This window comes from Haemaphysalis longicornis, unplaced genomic scaffold (assembly GCF_048455015.1).
Source record: "Haemaphysalis longicornis isolate Haplotype H1 unplaced genomic scaffold, Haemaphysalis longicornis Haplotype H1 scaffold_9, whole genome shotgun sequence".
NCBI lineage: Eukaryota > Metazoa > Arthropoda > Arachnida > Ixodida > Ixodidae > Haemaphysalis > Haemaphysalis longicornis.
In genome coordinates this window covers 165,039,119-165,059,661 of record NW_027526460.1, presented here as the reverse complement: position 1 = coordinate 165,059,661, position 20,543 = coordinate 165,039,119, and the positions used below count along the sequence as shown (strand labels likewise).

Below are 20,543 nucleotides of genomic sequence, written 5' to 3'. Positions count from 1 at the left end.
TGCTGCTCCCTACCTACAGGATCCCTACCTACCTACCTCGTTCGAGTAGCGCCACCTACGAGCGCATACGTCCGCGCCGAACCAAGTTTCGCCGCGCTCGCCCGCCGCGTTGAGTCACCTCCCAGCCGAAAAAAACCATTGGCCGACCTATTGGCGTTCCAATAGGTCGGCCAATAATGTTTTAGGCACCCATTGGCGTACCCATTGGCCGTCCAATTGGGCGACCCATTGGCTGTCCAATAGGGCGACCTATTGGCCGACCCATTGGAACGCCAATAGGTCTTCCCATTGGCCACCAACTTTTTGTTGCACTTTTAGTTGGTTCATCCCACTGCCGCAGCCACTCCATCTGAGCTGCCGCTGCAGTGCGCTGGTTACCTGTATCACAAATACAAGAACTCTTGGAATGAATGAATATCTTTATTGCTCTGTTTGTATACACAGCATGCAGACAGTTCGTCGTTTAAGAAATTTTTCACAGGCCATTGTCCATGCCGTGCTCCGCTCGCCGCAGGCTGGCTGGACCTTCACAAAGTGAGTGGCAAAAGCGAACAATGGGTTAACTTTATAATAAACCGCAGTTTCGCGCATTAAAACAACAAGGCACTGAAATGTTGAGTGGCGTGAGCTCACCTCTTCAACAACGTCCCGTGCATGGCGAACTGCGTTGCGCGGCGATGTCGTGAACCCGTCAATCTTAACATGAACAGCCCTGAAATATATTTAGGCAGACAAATTAATTCTTAGTAACACCGCTCACGCTATGAGGAGTGAAAATGGCAAGGAAAACTCACATATAAACAGTATACTCACATAAACAGAGACACGCTTCCTTCGGTGCGAGGCTTAGCGGCGTTCAGCGTAAAGATGCATCTTGAAACACACTGCTATGGGTGTGCAACATCATCGTCGCCACTTCTCACACTCTTGCAGACCACCTTACATTTCCAATGCAGTCAGAGAAGACTGCGTGTGCAACCGACCAACACGCCTACAACCTACACCGCCAACACCACGTTGAATACCACTTGTCCACTGTCCGTCTATGGATTGGATTCGATTGGATTCGATCGGGGTTTTATTTCAAAACAATTTTGCTACTCGTGTCGGAAAGTTTTCATTAGTGTTTGTTACGCTTTTTTAAGGACTTTATCTTGAATTGCTGATTGTAATATCAAAATTAATTGCCTCATAAATATACATTTGTAAAGGTTGAAGTTCTGAACATTTCTGAAGGTTTCAAATTAAGAGTGATAGAGAGAATTAAATTTCAGCCAATTGATGTCGTAATTAAATACTATCCAAAATGGCTCCCCGATTGGGTCATCATGTTGGAGCAGTCAGTAGTAATACCTTTATAGTTGGAGCCAATGGGTCCAATTGGCCCAACTGGCCATCCTAATCGATCCAATGGGTCCAATTCGGATCGCTCCAATAGGTCCGATTGGACCCATTGGGTTACCATTTGGACCCATTGGGATTCCATTTGGACCCATTGGGTGGCAAATTGGGCCAATTGGTCGGCCAATGGTTTTTTTCAGCTGAGCTCTCCTTCCTACACCGTGCTCGAGGTACATCAGCTCACAATTGAAGCTGCGATTTGACTCTTTAATTTCGCGGCCAGGATTTCTCGTGAATCGGGCTACGGAGCCTATTTGCGGCTGCTGACCTTCGCGAGTAAGACCGGAGGATGAAACCGCAGCAATGAGAGTAGCCGTTACACTACCGCCGCTGGAACCATTACTTCGCGCAATGTTGAGATACTAAGATCACGTTCAAACAGAGCACCACACGCAGCGTTTGTTCCAATTAATTGTGCAAACTACTGGGTTATCCCCGAACATCATGCATTGAAGGTGGTCGCCATGCATGTAGCCGGCCAGGCTAGCTCGAGAAGAAGGGAAAAAAAGCTGTAGTGAAATGCTTTACCAAAAGAAAATCCCCGTTCCTAAATACTTCGAGGGGGCGGGGGTTAGAGCAAGGCGCATATGGTCACTGGAATAAATAAGCCTCAAGAACTTTTCTTCTTAATTTCAAGCAGCCGCAGATTGGCCATAACACAAATATTATCCCTTGTTGCGTTCCCCGCGTGCGTCCCGCGATTGACTCCGAGTATGCGGAATGAAGAATGCAATGAAGAATGCAATGCAGAATGCAAGCAGAGTTACTGTTTGGCAGCATGATTTCATTAAAAATAAGTTTCGCGTGCCCCTCAAGGTAGCGAATTTTTTTTTTTTTTTTTTATTACGAGTGTTTGCCGCGCGGCATATGGAAGGCGTTTTAAAGATAGAGGTAGAGAAGAAGCGAATTTTCCAAATCGTGGAATTCACAAAAATTACAGGTGCGCAAAATAAAAGGTTTGATAGTACCCACTTTCTGCATGTTGACTGAAAGGGCCAAACAACGTCGTCTGCATGTGTACACACGTAATATTTTTATTCGGCAACAACATTTAACAGATATTCCCAACTGATCAGGAGACTGCGAAGACGTGCGATGGGGCCAAATTAATGAAAGGTGCGAATTGACCAGATCCCGTTCAAGCTTCAAAGCATATATTTGACTGATGGCTCCAAAGTGCGACAAAAGAATTAGCTGAGCTGAGCGGCCACACACCACGCAAATGTTTTCACGTGTTTACATATTCATTGGGGGGCGCTGTGAGCATGTGGACGTGTCTCTGTGCTGCTCCCGTTTGCATCGACTTTCCTGCGCCCATACAACTCCTTGTGCACGTGAACGGACACCATCAACGTTCTGAGTGCTCCTGGCTTCGAAACCGGTACCTCGGAGGGCGTTTCGGCGCCCACCGCCTTCTGCAACGACTGCCTTGCCGGTCGCTCGGCGGCTAGGCCTAACTGGCCGCTTCAAGATCCGCGAACGCCGCCCGATGTCTGCCGCTGCTGCACATGCCAGGTCGCTAGCTGGGCTGCTCTGGCACGCCGGCGAGCGCACGTGGGCTTGCGCCGCCCTTGTTGACTCCTCCACCGACCCGCCGCGGTGGCTCAGTGGCTATAGCGCGTTGCGCTGCTGAGCGCGAGGTCGCGGGTTCGTTTCCCGGCCGCGGCGGCCGCTTTTCTGATGGAGGCGAAAAGCAAAAACGCCCGTGTGCACGAGATTTCGGCGCACGTTAAAGATCCCCAGGTGGTCAAAATTAATCCGGAGCCCTCCACTACGGCGCGCCTCATCGCCTGCGTTGCGTCGGCGCGTTAAACCCTACAATCAATCAATCAACTCCTCCACCGGCGGAACATGGACCATGACTCATCGACGCCGGGCGTGGCCCCGGAGTCCTCGACAGCAATGGATTGTGTCCCATTGAATTCCGGCCAGCTACGAGGTACCCCAACGGTTCCTGCAACTACGCCGCCTCCTAAGAGGGCGATGCAACGCCAGTCGGTACAGGCATCCGACCTGACCTCCCAAGATTGCAGCGCCAAGCGCCAGTGTCCGACTCTCCCATCAAATGGTCTCCTGACATCGACATCTGCAGGGTCATACAAGGTGGTTGTCAAGCCACGCTGCGTCTACGATATGCCCAAACTGCCCAATCAAGTCATGCAAGGCACTCTTGATGGTTGACTCGGCACCACAGGGTTTAGTGGCTACACTTACCACCGCCCCACCAACACGATCTCTGTGCGGGTGCTTACCCTGGAAGCCACCGCCAAACTGCAGACCCTCCAATCCATACCGGTCACAGAAACATTTAACCTCCCAGTCCAAGCCTAGCTCACCTCCGGAACCGACCTCAAAAGGTACTTTGTGAGTGGAGTATATGTCGGGCAGGATCAAGCGACTCTAAGTGCGGACCTCACCTGTCCCACTCATAAGGTGGTGTCGGCGCGGTACCTAGGGCGCAGCCGTGCATGCCTCGTCACATTAACTGGGCCTTCGGAACCACCTTCCTGCCTTTATTACTTTGGGTGTATCCTTCGGCTTCGCCCGTATCGGCCGTCCGCGATATTCTGCTACCAGTGTTTTCGTCCTGGACATATGAAGGCCTCTTGTCCGACTCCTCCAAAGGACGCAGACATGGAAGCCCCGACAACGCCAGAATATCGCTGCTCATTGTGTCGCAGGAACGACCACGACATAACGTCTGCGAAGTTCCCAACAAAGTGCCGCGCAACAGAGAAACTGCGGGAAAACCGTCGACAAACGCGCCAAAACAAAGCTGCGGCAGACACTGGCAATATGTTAGCACTGTCGAACAGGTATGAAGTATTAGCAGAAGAACAGGAATGTGACGAATCTACGGAGCCAACTGGGAGTCAACCACTCGGCGACCACACCTACGCTACTGCGGTGAAGTAACGACGTCAACCACCAGGCAATACCCGCAAGGAACCATTGCCTTCAACTACGGTTTGCGCTGATAGCGTGGCTGCTTTGGACCACCGTTTGGCGGAGCTAGAAGCAAAAATGAAGCGTATCCGGCAACGTCGTGCAACCTTAGCGCAACGGGCGAAGCACCAGGAAACACCTGTTTCAACAACTGCCACATCAGTGCAACGTCGCGGACAGCACCACGATGCACCGGCTCCTTGACCTGCCACTTCAGCGCCGCTTCGGGAACTACATCCTGATTCTTCTAACCTTACGGCCACAGAACTTCTCACTTTCGTAAAGGAACAACTGCAACATCTGGCGACGGTTCTCGTGGCGCACCTACGTCCATGATAGCTTCAGTGGCCCCTCAAGGTGCGAATACTTCCCCAAGCCCGCTACGACACAAGTGTGTACTCAAGTGGAACTGCAGAGCTCTCGCGACCAAGGTAGGGGAGCTCCAGTCTCGTCTCCGCATGGGCACACTTCAAGCGTAGGCTGTGCTCTTGCAGGAGACCAACTCAATGCCACGCATTAAGGGATTCACTGCGTACTCTTCACCTACCATTCGGGACCGCCGTTGCAGCAATGCATCTGGTCCACCTGGTAAAGTGGCGGTGTACGTAGCCACCTGTTACCCCCAGACTCAAGTGCCGTTGGTGTCTTGGTGCAGTGTGCGGCAAGAAGTGGTTGCTGTATTGGTTCGCCTACCCCACACAGACATTATCCAGGTGTCGTGCTACGTGCGTCCGTACAGTGGCAGTGCACCCTGACTGCGAATGGGCTGGCTTGCTCACCTTCGCCGCACGTACCCCGGTCGCCCTGTGCTAGTCTAATCGGTGGGGACTTTAATGCGCCTCATGAGGCATGGGGTTACCCTTCGTCCAGTGCGCGTGGTGTGGCAGTCTTAGACACATTTACAAGCCAGCAGTTTGTGCTACTCAGTGCTCCGCACATATCGACACGTCGCTTGGATCATCCTCGCGCGCCCCCCTATGCCCCGGACCTCTCCTGGTGGACAGGCGTAACCCCGGTCTCATGGGACCGTGAGCCGGACTGTTGGGGCAGTGACCACTATCCCTTACGTCTTGGTTTAGCTCCAGGGTCCCAACGATGCCTACGGCGCCGCTGTCGTGTGACTGACTGGGACTTGTTTAGGAGGGTGTTAAACAGCTCCCTACCTGGAACCCTATGCGATGCAGTGCCTAGTTTATGCGCCGCCCTTAAGGATGCAACGCGGACAGCTTGGGTGGACGAGTCTAGGCCAATTCCTGACCTGCATCTCCTTCGATTATGGGCAGCTCGTCGTCGTGCTCAACGGGCTGTGAACCGGTATCCAGGATCTCTAGAATTGCGAGCTTCTTTAAATCGTGCCACAGCCGCTGCCCCCCGCCACGAGAAGCGTCTTTCTAGACAAAGGTGGTTAGATTGGTGTGCGAAGGCCCACTGAAAGCAGCCCAGCGGCGGCGTCTTAAAAATTTTCAAAAATAGTGTTTAAAAATACATATATATTTAAACTTGTACAAATACTTGTGTTCAAAGGTTTTCAATAAGTGAATAAACGTTTCAGCACTTACAGTAGCAGCTAGGTTTGCAGGTCACGTGACCGGGACACATATTGTAGTGTCAAGTTTCGACACAACGAACCGCTACCCTGCCAATTTCAGAAAGTTTGCTGCCAAATTAAAATTATTTCCGCAAATTTCTTTATTCATTGCTTGTGGTTACCGGCCTATACAAAATGCTGGCTTTCATATGAGCATCTTTCCTCCATGCATATGAGCTAGAGAACATATACGCGACAAAAATCGGTTGTCCGTCCCTTTAAACTTGGCACACTGTGTGTGCCGACTGTCCAAAAAAAAAGAAGCCTCCCAAAAGATGCGATAAGAAAGATGCAAAGCCCTTCGTAATGTGTAATGAAGGTGTTGTCTACGAGATACTGTTGGCTTGTGGCAAACTTTACATCGGCCAAACTGATCGATGTTTGAATGACCGGCTACGAGAGCACGCCCTTTCCATAAAAAAACAGGCCCGGACCACACTTGCCATCCCACTGGAAAGAATGCCACTGTCAACCTGAATCGGAAAAAGCAAAACTTCTGAAAAGAAGTTGGGATGTCACAGCACGTGTGTTCTGCATCAGGCGAAAGGGGGAGGATTGCAAGAACAAGTCATCATTGTCAATCTACCGAAGAGGATGTGCCTTCGTTGACAAATCTACCGAAGAGGATGTGCCTTCGTTGATAATTATTTTTGTCAATCTACCGAAGAGAATGTGCCTTCGTTGATAATTATTTTAGTGTTATTTGATGTGTGCTTTGACCAGATGACTGTCTTTTTTTGTTTACGCATGTGAAATTGTGCCTACATGCATGCCGTTTTTTCAATAAAAACCAGTTGTGAGTCAATGCCCGTCCTGTCTGTTCACCGTCTGAGTCTTTAATGCATTAATTACTGTGGTAATTATAAATGTCATTTTATGTTGTCTTATTGTACAGAATAAGACAAAATGCAAAGAAATATCTGCTACAATTACAAATACTCACTTTTATTTTAAACTGTTTTAACAAAATGACTCGTCCCTTCATATTTGCTTCGAAACCAAACATCCCTATTTGCGCGGGCCTGCTGGTTATGCAACAGATTTTGTTCTTTAAAGCAAAACCAGGAGACTGTCGTAGTGGATGCGAGCTGTAGTGTGAACATGCAGCCTTAAAGAAATAAAAATCAATGAACTGCAGGCATATTCCCGCAAATTTCTAAGACGAAATTTCTTTTCAAGAATATGGTGCACAGTTATGGAGGTCACCTTATTAGAGGCCACCTGAAAACCAAGTTCAAGAGGGAAGACCGGTCTGTGCGACAAAGATGGAAGGTTACGTAAGGAGCGCATGAGATACTACGGCCGTAGCCTTGGGTAGCTAGCAGTTCACCCAACGGCTGGTCTTGAGGGCTAGTGCTCTCCTAGCGCACGCCCCTCGAGACCGGCCGTGGCCTTCTGGAAGCCCTCAAGGTTGCCCACCTGCCTGGGAGTCGAAGCTGCTGTTCTGTCTCTGCTCCAGGCGCAAAGAAGGGAGGGAGAGGGACGAGTGCACGATGAAAGAAGCGGGCTCCAAGTGACTGGTCTGAAATGATGCCGCACGGCAGCAACTGAGCGCCAGCGCGGGAGTCTCCGTGCTGCGTTGAAAGCCTCCGTCACGTTCCCTTTGTTTGTGGACACGGATGCGAGCGCTGCGAGGAACTGCGCTTGAGCTGCTTGCCCTTTATTTCTCCGTGGCGAGTGCATCCAGGTGCCATTACACGGCACAGTTTAAGTGAAAGGTTATCGCTGCTGCAAACAGGACTGCCAGCAAGCGGGAAACGGCCAGGCACTTGGGCGTTTCAGGGGTAAGTGTGCGCAGGGGCCAGAAAACGCCAGCAGGTTCAATTTCGTGGAAAGCCTTTATGGGACCAGGACATGCAGAATTTGAGGAAGACTTGGCTCGGTCTCGGTATGTGATTGAGCTCAGGAGCAGATGTGTCGCCGTTACTTGTTGAGATGATGCAGAAAAAAGCCAGGGAATTGGCCCGTGAGTGAAAGATTAGTCGCACAATTTTCAAAGCAAGCAAAGGCTGGGTTAAGACGTTTTATGAACTGCTCGGGGTTGTCACTGCGCTGCTGGACTTTGGTGTGTGAAAGGCTCTGGGAAGACTTCGAACAGAAGTTAGTGCCATTGCAGCGTTACGTCATCAGGCTGTGATGCCAAAACGGCTATGGCCTTGGACAAATTCGCAATTCTGATCTAACACGGATGCATTTCGACATGCCGGTCAACTACACTGAAAGTTGGCACCACCGGCAATGAGAAGTAGCGGTGATACTAACTTGTACTGCAGACAGTGGAAGGCTTCCCCCTAAGTTATTTTCAAATGAAAGGCACTGAAGAAGAAGAAGATTTTCCTCCTGGTGCAATCATCTGCAGTAATGAAAAGAGGTGGATGACTGCAGACATGTTCAATGACTGGCCGTGCACCAATTGGCCCTGCTAAGGCCACGCTCGATGCTGGTTGTATACGCAATCAAGGGGCACCCCACTCGCACTAGCAAGGCTTTGCTAGCAGACAGCCAGTGCGACCTTGTCCTCATCTTGGAAGGGTGACCTCGCAGCTGCAACCCGTACAAGTGCTGATGCCTACTGGGAGATTGAAGTGAGCATCCCTATCCCAGCTCACATGCTGGGTCCTGGACACTTGCATGCTGTTCCGGATGATACGGACGTTTGAGCTTTCAAAAAAGGCGGCATTTCTAATGACCCCGATGGAATGGAGGATGACATGTTGTGGGAAGACTGTGACAAAGAGGCCAGCGGCAGTAGCGACAATGAGTGATGGTCGCTGCACTCGCCCGTTGCAACGAACGCAAATCCCACTACAACAAAGTTGATGGGACGTGCGAAAAATTTCGTTGAAGCGAAAATGCGTTGAGGCGAAATCTGCCCCAACATACCACAGAAGGGCAAGAAAAATAGCCCCATCTACATATTTCCGCATCACTGGCAGCATAATAAAATGTTTAGAAAAAGGAGTGACATGCAATAACGTCATGGTTACGCAGATAACAAACATCTGTTTTTTATCTGGTTATCTGTTTTTTACCTGCACGTACAGAGCACGTTACAAAGTGTGTGTGTGTGTGTGTGTTTGGGGGGGGGGGGGGCAGTGAAGAAATGTAGGTGCAAAACGTATTGCTGTACAAGGTGTATCCACCGAGTTGATCACTTGCAGATAGCTGCTAGGCCGTCGGAAGCCCCCCTCTCACTTGTGGCAGGAGCGGTGCCATTGCGTTATCCTCTGTAAAAGATGCTACAGTGTGAAATAAGACATGGACACAGAAAGATGACGGGACGTAGCATCTTTCACAATGCACCACCAACTCGCCCAACAGTACACTTTGTCATCCTCTGACTGGGCGCGGCAGTAACTGACCTCGGCAGGTAAGCCGCACATGTTTGCATTTAATGCGACCGTGCGCTCGCGGCTAAGATAGGATGACACATGTTTAAGACTGAACACAAAAACATTATTTTTGCTTTCGACTTTGAGGAATCGCGGAAGGAAGACTTCAAGGACAGCTGCTCACAACGCACAGCTGTTGCAGTGCCAGCAGCAGAGCACATTCGTGTGACTTCAACTGGATACGGATGGGCTGTAGCTCCGGCTTGGCGGACCGGGCCTGCGCCTCATGTAAAGACGCCCAGCCACACCATTATCACCAGCAAACAATGGTGTACACCTATGAGTTTGTTTTTGTTATGGGTGTTGGTGTGGGTGCACGGCACACCTTTCCGGTGAAACTAAGCTTCCGGAATGTACAAAAAGTTACAGATAGCTGGTGTTATGCTTATTTCATTGTAAAACAAATGTGCAAACCCAGCCCCAATGAGCGAAAATTTCGTTGAAGTGAAAGCAAGCCAAACAAATGATTCGTTGTGGCAAGGACTTTGTTGCATTGACTTCTACGCTAACTGATGGGGAATTGGAAATATTTCGTTGAAGCAAAGTTCGTTGTGGTGGGATTAATTAAACTGTAAAGGTGAAAAAAGGATTTGATTTTTTCGAAGTTCACTCGTCAATCAGGGGGGCCATTCTACTCTCATGTCCCACTTAGATTTGCGTGAATACGGTATGCCTCTTTTTCCAGGGTACATAATCTCCACCCCAGGTTCGTACTCCTGCACTTAGAGAGCAAAAATAGAGAATAGGCCAGAGCATCTCCCCCACACACGCCCTTGTTTACATCAGACGACAGTGTGGCCATCTAGCTGGATGATTCACTTGGAGCACTGGTGCGCTGTGTGCAAAGAACATGTCTCCTTTATGCAGAATACAGCAGAGAGGTGTGGAGCAAAAAAGGCAAGTTTTGGGGCCGCGTATTGCTTGCTCCCAGGCTCGCGCGAGGTGGGGTGGAAGGGTCGTCACTCCTCCGCTGCGGGGCCCCCCTGCTTCTTGAAGGTGGCGCCGATCTCCTTGAGCCGGGGCACCAGCTCCTCGAGCGCGGCGGCCACCCCCGCCTTCTCCTCTGAGGCCTCGTCCAGTGTCAGCTGCTTCATCACCAGCTCTGTGCACCAGGAGAGGAGGGGGAAAGGGCTGAGAGAGACTGCTACCCTCCCCTCCCCTGGGCCTGTTCCAAGTACTGCGTTCCAAGCTCCACCGAGTGAATCTCTCCCCACTACTCCCCACAAAGTACACAAGGCAACCTGCGCAGTGCGGACCGACTCATACGTGTGGCTGGTCCACGAACTGCAGCTCTGCCAGGAATAATGTTGACGCTTCAACCCCTTCAGCCCTGGTGGTGTCATTGACGCCATCACATAAAAGTTCCTCTAGCACATAGAGAACGAAACCAAAACTGCTAGTTTTTTTGGGAATGGTTGTTCAATGATGCCTATTGCGATAGATATCTCGGTTGTTTCATTTTAGTGGAGCTGTACGCTACAAAGAAGAAGCTCCGGTGAAGAAGAGATCACGGCATTGCGGCTGAGAAAAATGGCGGCCCGAATTTTATTTTCAAGTCTGTAAATCTCATTACGAAGCTCATTTTTTTTGTTTGTAGGTTCATGTAGTTATAAAGTTTAGAAAAATATGCAACAGTGATGTCTCTGCACGACAAAAATTTTAATTGCCAGATGTCCTAATTAATTGTCTCATTAATAAATCTGTAAATTCTTCCGCTTACAGCTCGAGTACTTCTTGTTTGGGCGCTTATGAGACCCTAAAATTTAAGAAAACACCCTGAAAACATCATTCTGCTTGAAATAAAAAAAATCAGGGTTGAAAGGGTTTTAAAACATTGTGGCATGCATGATGAGGCCAGCTGGGAGATAACAGCCTCCTCTGACACGGGTCGTGTGAGATGGCCAGAGCCCCACACATTTTGACCGTGGCTTGAATGTTTTGCCTAAGCTCTTCAATTGCAACCGCGCGCACAGTTTTTGGGGGGCTGCAAGCGATCTACAATGATACAGAGCCTCACATGCCCTGTCCTGGACCTGCCTGTTTTGGGGCACAACCGGGTGGTGGGGGACAGTAGGGCGGATCGTTCGCCACCAATACATACAGGGGAAAATCTGCCTCGCACGTCACCATGGGCACCACCATGGCAGCGAGTGACGTTCCTTTCCTAGGTGGCTTGGCTAGCCACATGGTGCATTTTCGCTCTTCCTTGCTCGACTGGCATCAAGTCCCGACAAGCAAACTGATTTGAAGCTCCACCACTGTAATACTCAAACAAATTAGAAGTACAGTCGAGTCCGGTTATGACGATACTGTTTATAACAATGTATTGGATATAACAATGAACTATGGCACTGTGACCTGTATGTGTTGTATGGTAAAATAAACCGCTTATTACAATGCTCCAGTGCTGCGATATCAAACATAATGACTGAATCCGGTTACAGCGTGCAGCGAAAATGCGAGCTGCCGGCTGTGCTGACGGCGTGCGCAGCAATGCACCTCATATCCTGTCCACCACTCACAAAACGAGTCGACGGCACCGCTTGCGACGAAGCCAGGAAAGGAAGGACCCCCCGCCTGGAGCTGCCGTTTCAGCCTCGTCCCCGTGCTCGCGCTTGCATGTTCGCTTGTTGTGTAATGGGCAGTGATGCTTGAATCTGACTGGGTGCCTCTTCAACTGCCTCAGTTTTTCCATCTTGGAAACGTCTGAGTGCCTCACTAAAGAGGCGATTATTGTGCGGATACGTGCTGCAGACAACGGGCACGACGACACGGTTGCGCAGCCTGCTCCGGTGGCGTCTTTGTACGCATGATACACTAATGTGAAAACTTGGGCGAATGGGTGACGCACGTTGATGATGCATGCTGATGATGTAGGTGTGAGCTGCAATGATGCCTGTTGATGATCATGCGAGTTGGTGATGCATGCAAATTGGTGATGTGAGTTAGTGATGACTGGAACATGCAGGATGCAGTCCCTCAGGGACTTCTTTTCTGCCAAGGACCCTTTGCTCAGCTAAGTGAAGCACTTACCGTATTTACTCGCGTAATGAACCCACTTTTTTTTCAGAAAATTCGGCATGAATTTGGGGGGAGGGTTCGTCATGCGGGAAAAAATTTAAACAGATTTTTAAAAGTTGAAATTTCATACAATAAAGCTGCTAAGAGAAGCGCCATCAGAGCCTTACCATTTTTGTAAAAACATACACGTAATTATGTAATTAAATTTCTTTTGTATTTCCAACATGGCAGCGGCCCCCCTTGCTCCGTGCCCCTTACTTGCCATGCCGCGGTCCTCAAGTCGCTTGCGGCCCGCAGCACACCATCTCCCACACTGCCAAGGCACTCTAAAACTTTTTTTTCCCACACCGGGAAGCTTTTCTTCTTTCGGGCCATCAAACACACGAGGATCCCTGTTCATCGTCCAGAAACGTCTCGCATGCGCTAAGTGAACACTGAAGTGCAGCCCAGCCATGCGGTTTCCATGTGCATCAACGCATGCTCCACCACCTTCAGTTTGAAACCAGCTGTGTAGCTCATGTTCTAGCCCATCCAGGAGCTCAAAAAAAGGTGAGAACATAGCTGAACAACAAAACCACGGAGCGTAATGGCGACATCGCGGAACAGCAAGAGCAGAGGATTGTGGAGTACGTTTAGTGCTTTGTTCGCACGCCGCTAGAACCAGCCGGTAGAGCAAAGAGCAGGGAAGGAGTGCGGAGTACGTTGTTTTGTGCTTTGTTTGCACGCCGCAACGTTTTATGGCGCAAGAAGGCCCGTTTTGTGTTCATCAGGTGGCACTACGCAAGCAGGCAATTTTTAGGTAAATTGTGAGCCACGGCATTCACGCTCACGTCTCCAGCTACCGTTGGGATTTCTTGTTGTTGGAATGCGTTTTTTGCATTTCTGTGCATAGTGTAGAGTGATATCAAGTTGCTGCAATCGTTTACGGCATCAGCAACCATGCTGAGATAAAAGCGTATTCTCACTGCAAAAAAGTAAATTCTCAAGAAGAAAAGTGGGGGGAGGGTTCATTACGTGAGTGGGTTCATTACGCGAGTAAATACGGTATATACCGTACTTGCCCGATTCTAACGCGCCCCCTATTCTAATGCGCACCCGATTTTCCTGGCAAAAAAACTGAAAAATTTGCACCTCCGATTGTAATGCGCACGGAACTTTGTGACCCAGAAAAACGAATGCGAGAGAAACGGGCGATTTATTTCCCGAAGTAATCTCACTCATCTTACTCCTTGTCGCTCTCTGAGAGCTCCTTGTCGCCTTCCGCTGACTACAACATCTCGTCCTCGGTGCTGTGAAGCACGTTCGCGATGCCACACTTCTGAACGAACGCTCAACCATGGTCGATTGGATCGTGTCTCACGCCTTGCACGCCCATCCTGCGAGCTTCTCCGGAGGCGCACGCTTTAGCCTGCCGCTCGTTTTAAACGCGTGAGAGCCGCTCGTAAGCCACTCGTGGAAGCGGCGCACTGTCGTTGCCGCTGCTGCCATCACTGTTATCAAGCGCGCAAGTTGAACAATTTGACAATTTGTGTGAACGCTGATAGAAAAAGCTTAGGCGCCTAGGCTTCCTGCATTCGAAAAATCATTGCTAAAACTTGTGGCGTCGTCTTGAGATGGCGATGGTGATGGGTGGGATGAAATTTCCGCTGTTTCGGTTTTGCATCCGATTCTAACGCGCATGCGATTTTTCGGCCTATTCTTCTGGAAAAAAAAGTGCGCGTTAGAATCTGGTAAGTACGGTATGCTCTTGCAAAAGATGTGCGCCAGTTTCGCATGCGGGAAACAAAGCTGACCGACTATGGTTTCTTTTGTGCAGATAAGCAGTTGCACGCGGCTAAAATCTTTTGACCTCTGCTTCGTCTTTTTACTACTTCGCAACCTGCTTATAACAACTGCTGGTTATAACAGTGGGATTTCCTTGGCACTCGGATGTAGTCATAAACGGACTAGACAGCACGTGAGGCTGACGGTCCACTCGGTGGTGCCGCAACGTTTCCCCCCGACCGTGCCCCCCACCCACCCTGGGCCCGGTGCAGGTCGGCGAAGAGGTCGGGCGGCAGCTGGGTGCGCAGGGCGGCCAGCAGCTGGGGCACGAAGCGGCCCGAGGCGTGCAGGGCCCGCTGGGTCTGCGCCTGGGCCACCAGCAGCACGCACAGGTGCAGGCAGAGCGACGCCTCCCCGGCCTCCGACAGCTGCTGCAGCAGGGCCTGCCGGTGGCTCTGCAGCCACTGCCTGCAGGTCCAGCAACAGCTCACACAGTGCCCCCCCCCCTCTCCACCAACGCACGCACGTGTTTCCAAAAGAGACATCGGCTGTACTTTCTTTGCCCACACTTCGTTGCTCATCGCTGCAGTGGTTTCTAGGAGGTGGTCCCAAAAGGGACACGCCAACAACTCCTGCCATGTTCCCCAAAACACTGGCCCAATATTATCAGCCCACCGTGGTGATGCGGCACAAGCGCAACTCCCGTTCCCGTTCTCATCAAGCTGCACCCGAGTGTGCTCATGCACACTGCCAGCAAAGCCAGAGATCCTCCATTCACCGCAGAACCCCCCTTCGGAGTGGGGGGACGCACTCGCATTTGTTGACAATGTTTGTTGACAATTTTTGTTGACAATTGTCTACAAAGGCACGTGGCTGCAACATTTGCTCACAACACTGCACGCACAAATGAAGAACTGTCACTGATTTTTTGTGATGTCACAAACCTTCCTTAACAGTAAAATCAGGCCATTGTGGTCATTTGAACAATTTCAGCCAATGCAGCTAACACACCAACACACGGTTTCATGTATGCGGTTAAATGCGCAGGCATAACATCTTGCATACACGGTTGGCGGCATTTAGTACCACAAGATTTGGCTGCCTTTGTTAAGAGGCTTTTTCTCTTACCACAGGTCTAAATACAGCATTATACTACACACACAAACATAAAACTAGGTTGGGCGTACAAGTGCCGGGCCATGCACGTGTCTACATCATCACGCTACACAATCACTGCAAAAAGCTACAGGTTGGTTTCAAATAAAAGACTGACCTTCCTATACTGCACTGATTTGATGCTGGAAGACGCCTTGATTGCGGAGCAGTCGCTAATCAAACTCTGATCAGACGTGACACAGACAGCGGCCGCTGTTTGCACCAAATAAAACGGAAGCAAGCAAGGCAGCAATAATGTATGGCAGTACAGAAGCCACCGAATCTAATGATGCCACTGCTCTCCCAAACTCCCGTGTCCTCTGCAGCCCCGGACCACTAAGCAAACTGTTCCTTCATGACACCCGTGACCAGTACTGCCGCTTTGCTGAAGAAAAATGCATTGCCACGAACCAGCGCTCTGTTTATTTGCTTCAGTGTTTTGTTTTCACCATGTGGCGGCGCCCAGCTGCGTTATCTGCGTTTCGAGCGAAGAGTGTGCATCCTTTCCTTTCTTTTGAATGTCTATCTTATTTGATAGGGAGAGTGTTTCGGTGGCCTGACGTCACTGGCCTAGGATATTCTTGTTTGATCTTGAGACGGTTTGAGAAACAGCCGCGCCAAAAGATAAATACTTGCAGGGAAGATGCTGCGGCATTCGATTCGCCAATGCCAGTCTGGGCATGTACTTCGTCCACCGCTTGTATTTTCGGAGTTTTTGCAGAGCGCAAGTTCACTTAAACATTTGTTGAACATTTAAACAGGTTTAACATTTAAGCAAGTTAAACATTTGTTCCTATACTCGGTTACAACTCAAGAACGGCACCACCTCATGTAGTGAATCACTCCGCCAAAGCGCCGGACCCGTGACGTCAGTGCGCGCGCATTTTGAAAGGGGTTTGCTATGAATGCGTGATATCGTCTGCCTTGTCTCACGCAGTTTGTTTGTCGTCACTGGAGTCGTTTATAAGCATATTAAGTCCAAAAAATCACGGGAGCGGCTCACGCCATGTTCAAAATATTCCCAGTAACGCCCTACTTGCGCCACGCGGAGAAACATCCGGCTACGGTGACAAGGCACAGCGGCAACTTCCGGTGCCGTTTTTAAGTTGTCACCGAGTATAGAAGAAAACCTGCGTCGTCCTTGGCTATGTGACAGCATTATCCTTTCGAGGCTCTGCAAATGTTGGTGTCCAACCAACCGCCCCTGCTTATCTCGCACGCTTCCTTCAAAAAAAAGGTAACTCTGCCTCAAAGTACGGATGAGTGGTACCATCCAGTGGTACCAAGCCAGGGAAAACATGGCGCATGCCAGACATTTTAACCACTTCCGGAGCACGCTGTGCGGTACAGCCAGTGGCAGCAACTGCTGTCTTCACGTTTTCGCTAGTCTCTACCGTATTTAAAAAAAAGCTGCACATAGGAGTGGCATGTCTGTGTCCTCAGTGAGGTGATCTGCTGATTTAGAGCAGCTTGTATTCCGAGTTCAGTGTCCCCTTAAAAGATTTTCTTCACCAAATGTAACTAAATTTTGCCCACAGCAAACTTAGTCCTTTTACATTGAACAGTTTTCTGTAATTCTTCAGAAGCAAACACAATTGAAGCAAAATAAGATTTACCATATTCAAACTTCCCTATCCTTCTTATGATCCAATAAAGGACAAAAAACATTGGTTGTAATCTGTTGAAACTATGCAGGTTTGCCTTTCTAACGACGCATCAGCCACACACACATTGAAAAACATAGCTACCACAAAAACATTGTCTAAACTTGGCTTCACACTGTCTGAGCACTCCTGCCACCTTTTCCACCGCGCATGCACAACACACTCGGAGGGGGGGACTCGCCTGTCCTTCTTCTTGTCCGAGCGGATGATCATGTCGCAGATGCCCGGCCCCAGCACCACATCCACGTCCGCCAGGAACTCCTCCACCGCCTGTCACAGCCCCCCAACCGCACACCCGGAAGCTCTCAGAAACTTGGCCGGTTTCACACCTGGGCTACGCCCTAGTGGGGGGCCCCCAATTAACTCTGACTCTCCAACGCAGGCCGGAACCCCAACACACGGCCTCCGCCGGAAAAACAGCCATCGCAGCAAACATTCGTCCTTGAGCTTAGTTAGCAGAACAATTGAGTCATCATGGCAAGTGCCTGTAAGTTTCTATGGCCGGCCTCCATCTCCATTCCTTGAATTGCCCCACACACCAAGCTTCCCCTCCTAGAGCTCCAATGAATGTGAACCAAACTGCCACCTGTGTCTGGAGCCATAATAATCAGCTTGTCAGAATACCCTGCAGTATGTTACGCTTACAATGTACAGTAACACCTCGTTACAAGAGACACTTACCGTATTTATTCAAATCTAGGCCAGCCCCAATTCTAAGCCAACCCCCGAAAGTACGAAGCCACGAAAAAAAAAAAAAAAAACTCAAATGTAGGCCGAACAAAAAGGCGAGGTCAGCATTCACAAAAAGAAATCACGTTTATTGAACACGAAGATGCGGTGCTGGAACTCAATCAGTTTCTCTTCAAAATCACCGGGCACCTTCTGGGCGATTGAGGTTCGACGACGGAGGCTAAAGCCGAAGCGCTTCATGAATTTCTGTAGAAAGCCCCGACTGGCTTTGAAGTGTGCCCGCGATAAGCCTCGTTCCCTTGAAAGCTCCCTCGCTTTTGCCTGGAGCACTTCCGTCGTTACTGGAAGAGCAGCTGCTTGCTGCGTCCAAACAAAGTCAGCCAATGCCATCTCCATTTCGTGGTGACGGCCTTCTCATGGTCCGGTGAATGCCATCCTCGTTGTGGCGCGCGCAAATATCCTCTCCCGTTGCGTCCTCCAACGACGGACATTTTTTTCATCCACGCCGAAGTGCCGCCTGGCTTGAACGTTCGCCGACAACTCCGCGGCTAAAACAACTTTTATTTTAAAAGCGGCACTATAATGGCACCGCTTGTTTGGTGCCGTTGCGCTGTCAAAACCAAACGCCACACCGCACGCAGGCCACTATCCGCACAGTTCAAGATGGCGGCATCGCCCCCAGCTATGGAAGAGTGAACTAGAACACAGAGTGGTTCAAACGCCTATACTTTCAATACATCAAAAGTGAAGCAAAAAATACGGGTAAAATCCATTAGGGGCCCTGCGATCGCAAGACTTCCAAATGTGGCGCAGTGGTAGAATACTCGCTTCAGACGCAAAAGGTCGGGGTTCGATTCCCACCAGCACCACGGTGTTACACCTTTGTTTTTCTTTAGTTTTTTCTTTTATTGTCCGCGATTACTTTCTGTTCGGCACGACATGCAATAGTCATACTTGGACAGTGAAATAAATATTCATGCTTCCTTGGAGCAGACATAATCTGGCAAATTTGTAGTTTGCGATTAAAGAAAACGCAGCACCGCAATTTTCTTAGCACTGAATACGTCGTATACATATTTAGGCCTAACTATACACATCGGGTTTCATACAAATATTATTGTATGAAACTCTATGCCTATACATACTTTTGTTGTGTGCAACGTCACATTTGCTGAATCTCGGCTTCATAAGTGCGTGTTCATGCAGCGAGGTGCTTGTCAAAGCCCGGCAGTGCTTTTCACCAAACGGTAAGAACTGAGGGTAGATTAGGCGAAGAAACATATATTTGGCGAACTGATGCGCTACCGATTCATATTTTAGACGAGAGGACTACTCGCTTCACGCCGGTTTTTAACACGTATGCACTGTCTTCAAGCCACGGGGTACAGTATCATAACATGCGATGGTTCCACGTCAAGGTCCGCGTCGCAGAAGTTCATATAGCAGATGACGCGAGAGTTGTGGGTGGCCGCCACATGACGGCGCTGCCATCGCAAGAATACAGTAATTTTCTTTTCCCTTTCGCAGTATTAATAATAAAGTGCAATTATTTATGTAAATAATTGTTTACCTGTTTATATTTTTATATAATTTTATAAATATTTATTTGTTTGTTTGTTTGTTTTTAAATTATCCACGCGGAAGCTCAAGTTGCCACTGACCACTGCGTGGCGGCTAGACCTTGCGTTGCTCTGTTTTTGCTTCATTTTTGGCAGCTCGTTTGAACCACTCTGTGTTTTAGTTCACTCTAGCTATGGCCCCTTAAGTGGCTACTGCCTCGTCTAGTAATGGCTACAATACTTTCTTTTCTGGGTGGCGCTAGCTGCACGCCCCTTCCCTCAATTTCACTTAGAAATTGGCGCGTGTTTCAAGATCCTCGAATCCAAGCCGACCCTGGAGTTTGATATATCAGTATTTCAAAAAAACTATCGGCTTAGATTCGAATAAGTACGGTAAGAAACCCCAGAAATGTGTCCCTTGTATGCAATGTTGCTAACATGGCACGCATAGGAAAGCCAACCGAACCGCTTTAATCCAAATGTCCCTTATAACCAAGTGTCTCTTGTAACGGGGTTTTACTGCAAAGTGGTCACTGTATGCTAGAGAGAAGCATCTGGAAAGGGTTTTAGACAAGCTTTCTTATGCCCACACAGTACACACATACACACAAACATGCACGCACAAGTATACACATTAAAGGGGCCCTAAATAGGCTTTAAATTTCAAGCATGGAGTTCGTAGATTACGTGTCCACGACAACATATGCATACCAAATACTACACTCCTGCATAAAGCAGAAGCAGCACGAACATGCAAAAAAGATCTTCCTTTCTTGTTTACCTGTCAATCCTTGTCGCCATTCTCACACTCTGACGTAAATTTGCGACTCGATCTGACGCAGCCGCTATGACGTAGCTCGCACTCAAGACTATGGTGCCTCTGTTGATGGGCCCCTTTAACTCCTTCGGGACGGCGGAAAAATGGCCGATTTTGAGTGCTTCCAGAAAACTTTTTTTTTTCTCTTGAGCTACTGGACACATTTAGCATTGCTATGCATGAAATTGTCGCTTATAGATTCCTCTTTCAAACACATAACAGCAGTTTTGTGAAGGGTGTAGTTATTGAAAGTTAATTTATCGGGGAAACCAAAAGAAATGCACAAAAACGGTATGCACAAAACACAAATAGGCAATTTTACTGAGCCTGAAAATTTGTTCAGGAATTCTAAGATATACGAAATGTTTTTGCATTCCTAAGCTATGATTTACCTTATACATACATGAAGACAGTACATCCAGTTTTGGATTTTTGCAGGCCCGCCAACGTAGTGGTCCTGACCGTCACACAAAATCCTTATCACTGCAGCGGTAAAACCCGCCCCCCAAAATTTAGCACTTGAAAAGCAGCGCGCGTTGCACTGCA

The 20,543-nt window shown here is 49.2% G+C and overlaps 1 protein-coding gene and 1 long non-coding RNA gene across 2 annotated transcripts in view; both read right to left on the bottom strand.

The window, feature by feature from the left end:
* Positions 1-314: 314 nt before the first annotated feature.
* LOC144152847 (uncharacterized) lies at positions 315-1,099 on the bottom strand. The gene is made up of 3 exons (XR_013319236.1): positions 814-1,099; positions 634-712; positions 315-525 (listed from the first exon to the last, which is right to left on the bottom strand). It is a non-coding gene; the product is annotated as an uncharacterized LOC144152847 (long non-coding RNA).
* A 9,061-nt stretch (positions 1,100-10,160) lies between these two features.
* Ufl1 (UFM1 specific ligase 1) overlaps positions 10,161-20,543 on the bottom strand; it is a 72,653-nt gene continuing 62,270 nt past the window's right edge. The window contains exons 15-17 of the mRNA XM_077683523.1: positions 17,109-17,201; positions 14,369-14,576; positions 10,161-10,429 (exon numbers count right to left, since the gene is read on the bottom strand). Coding sequence (XP_077539649.1) covers positions 10,287-10,429; positions 14,369-14,576; positions 17,109-17,201 — 444 coding nt within the window. The 3' untranslated portion in view covers positions 10,161-10,286. The remainder of the gene's footprint in view (positions 10,430-14,368; positions 14,577-17,108; positions 17,202-20,543) is intronic.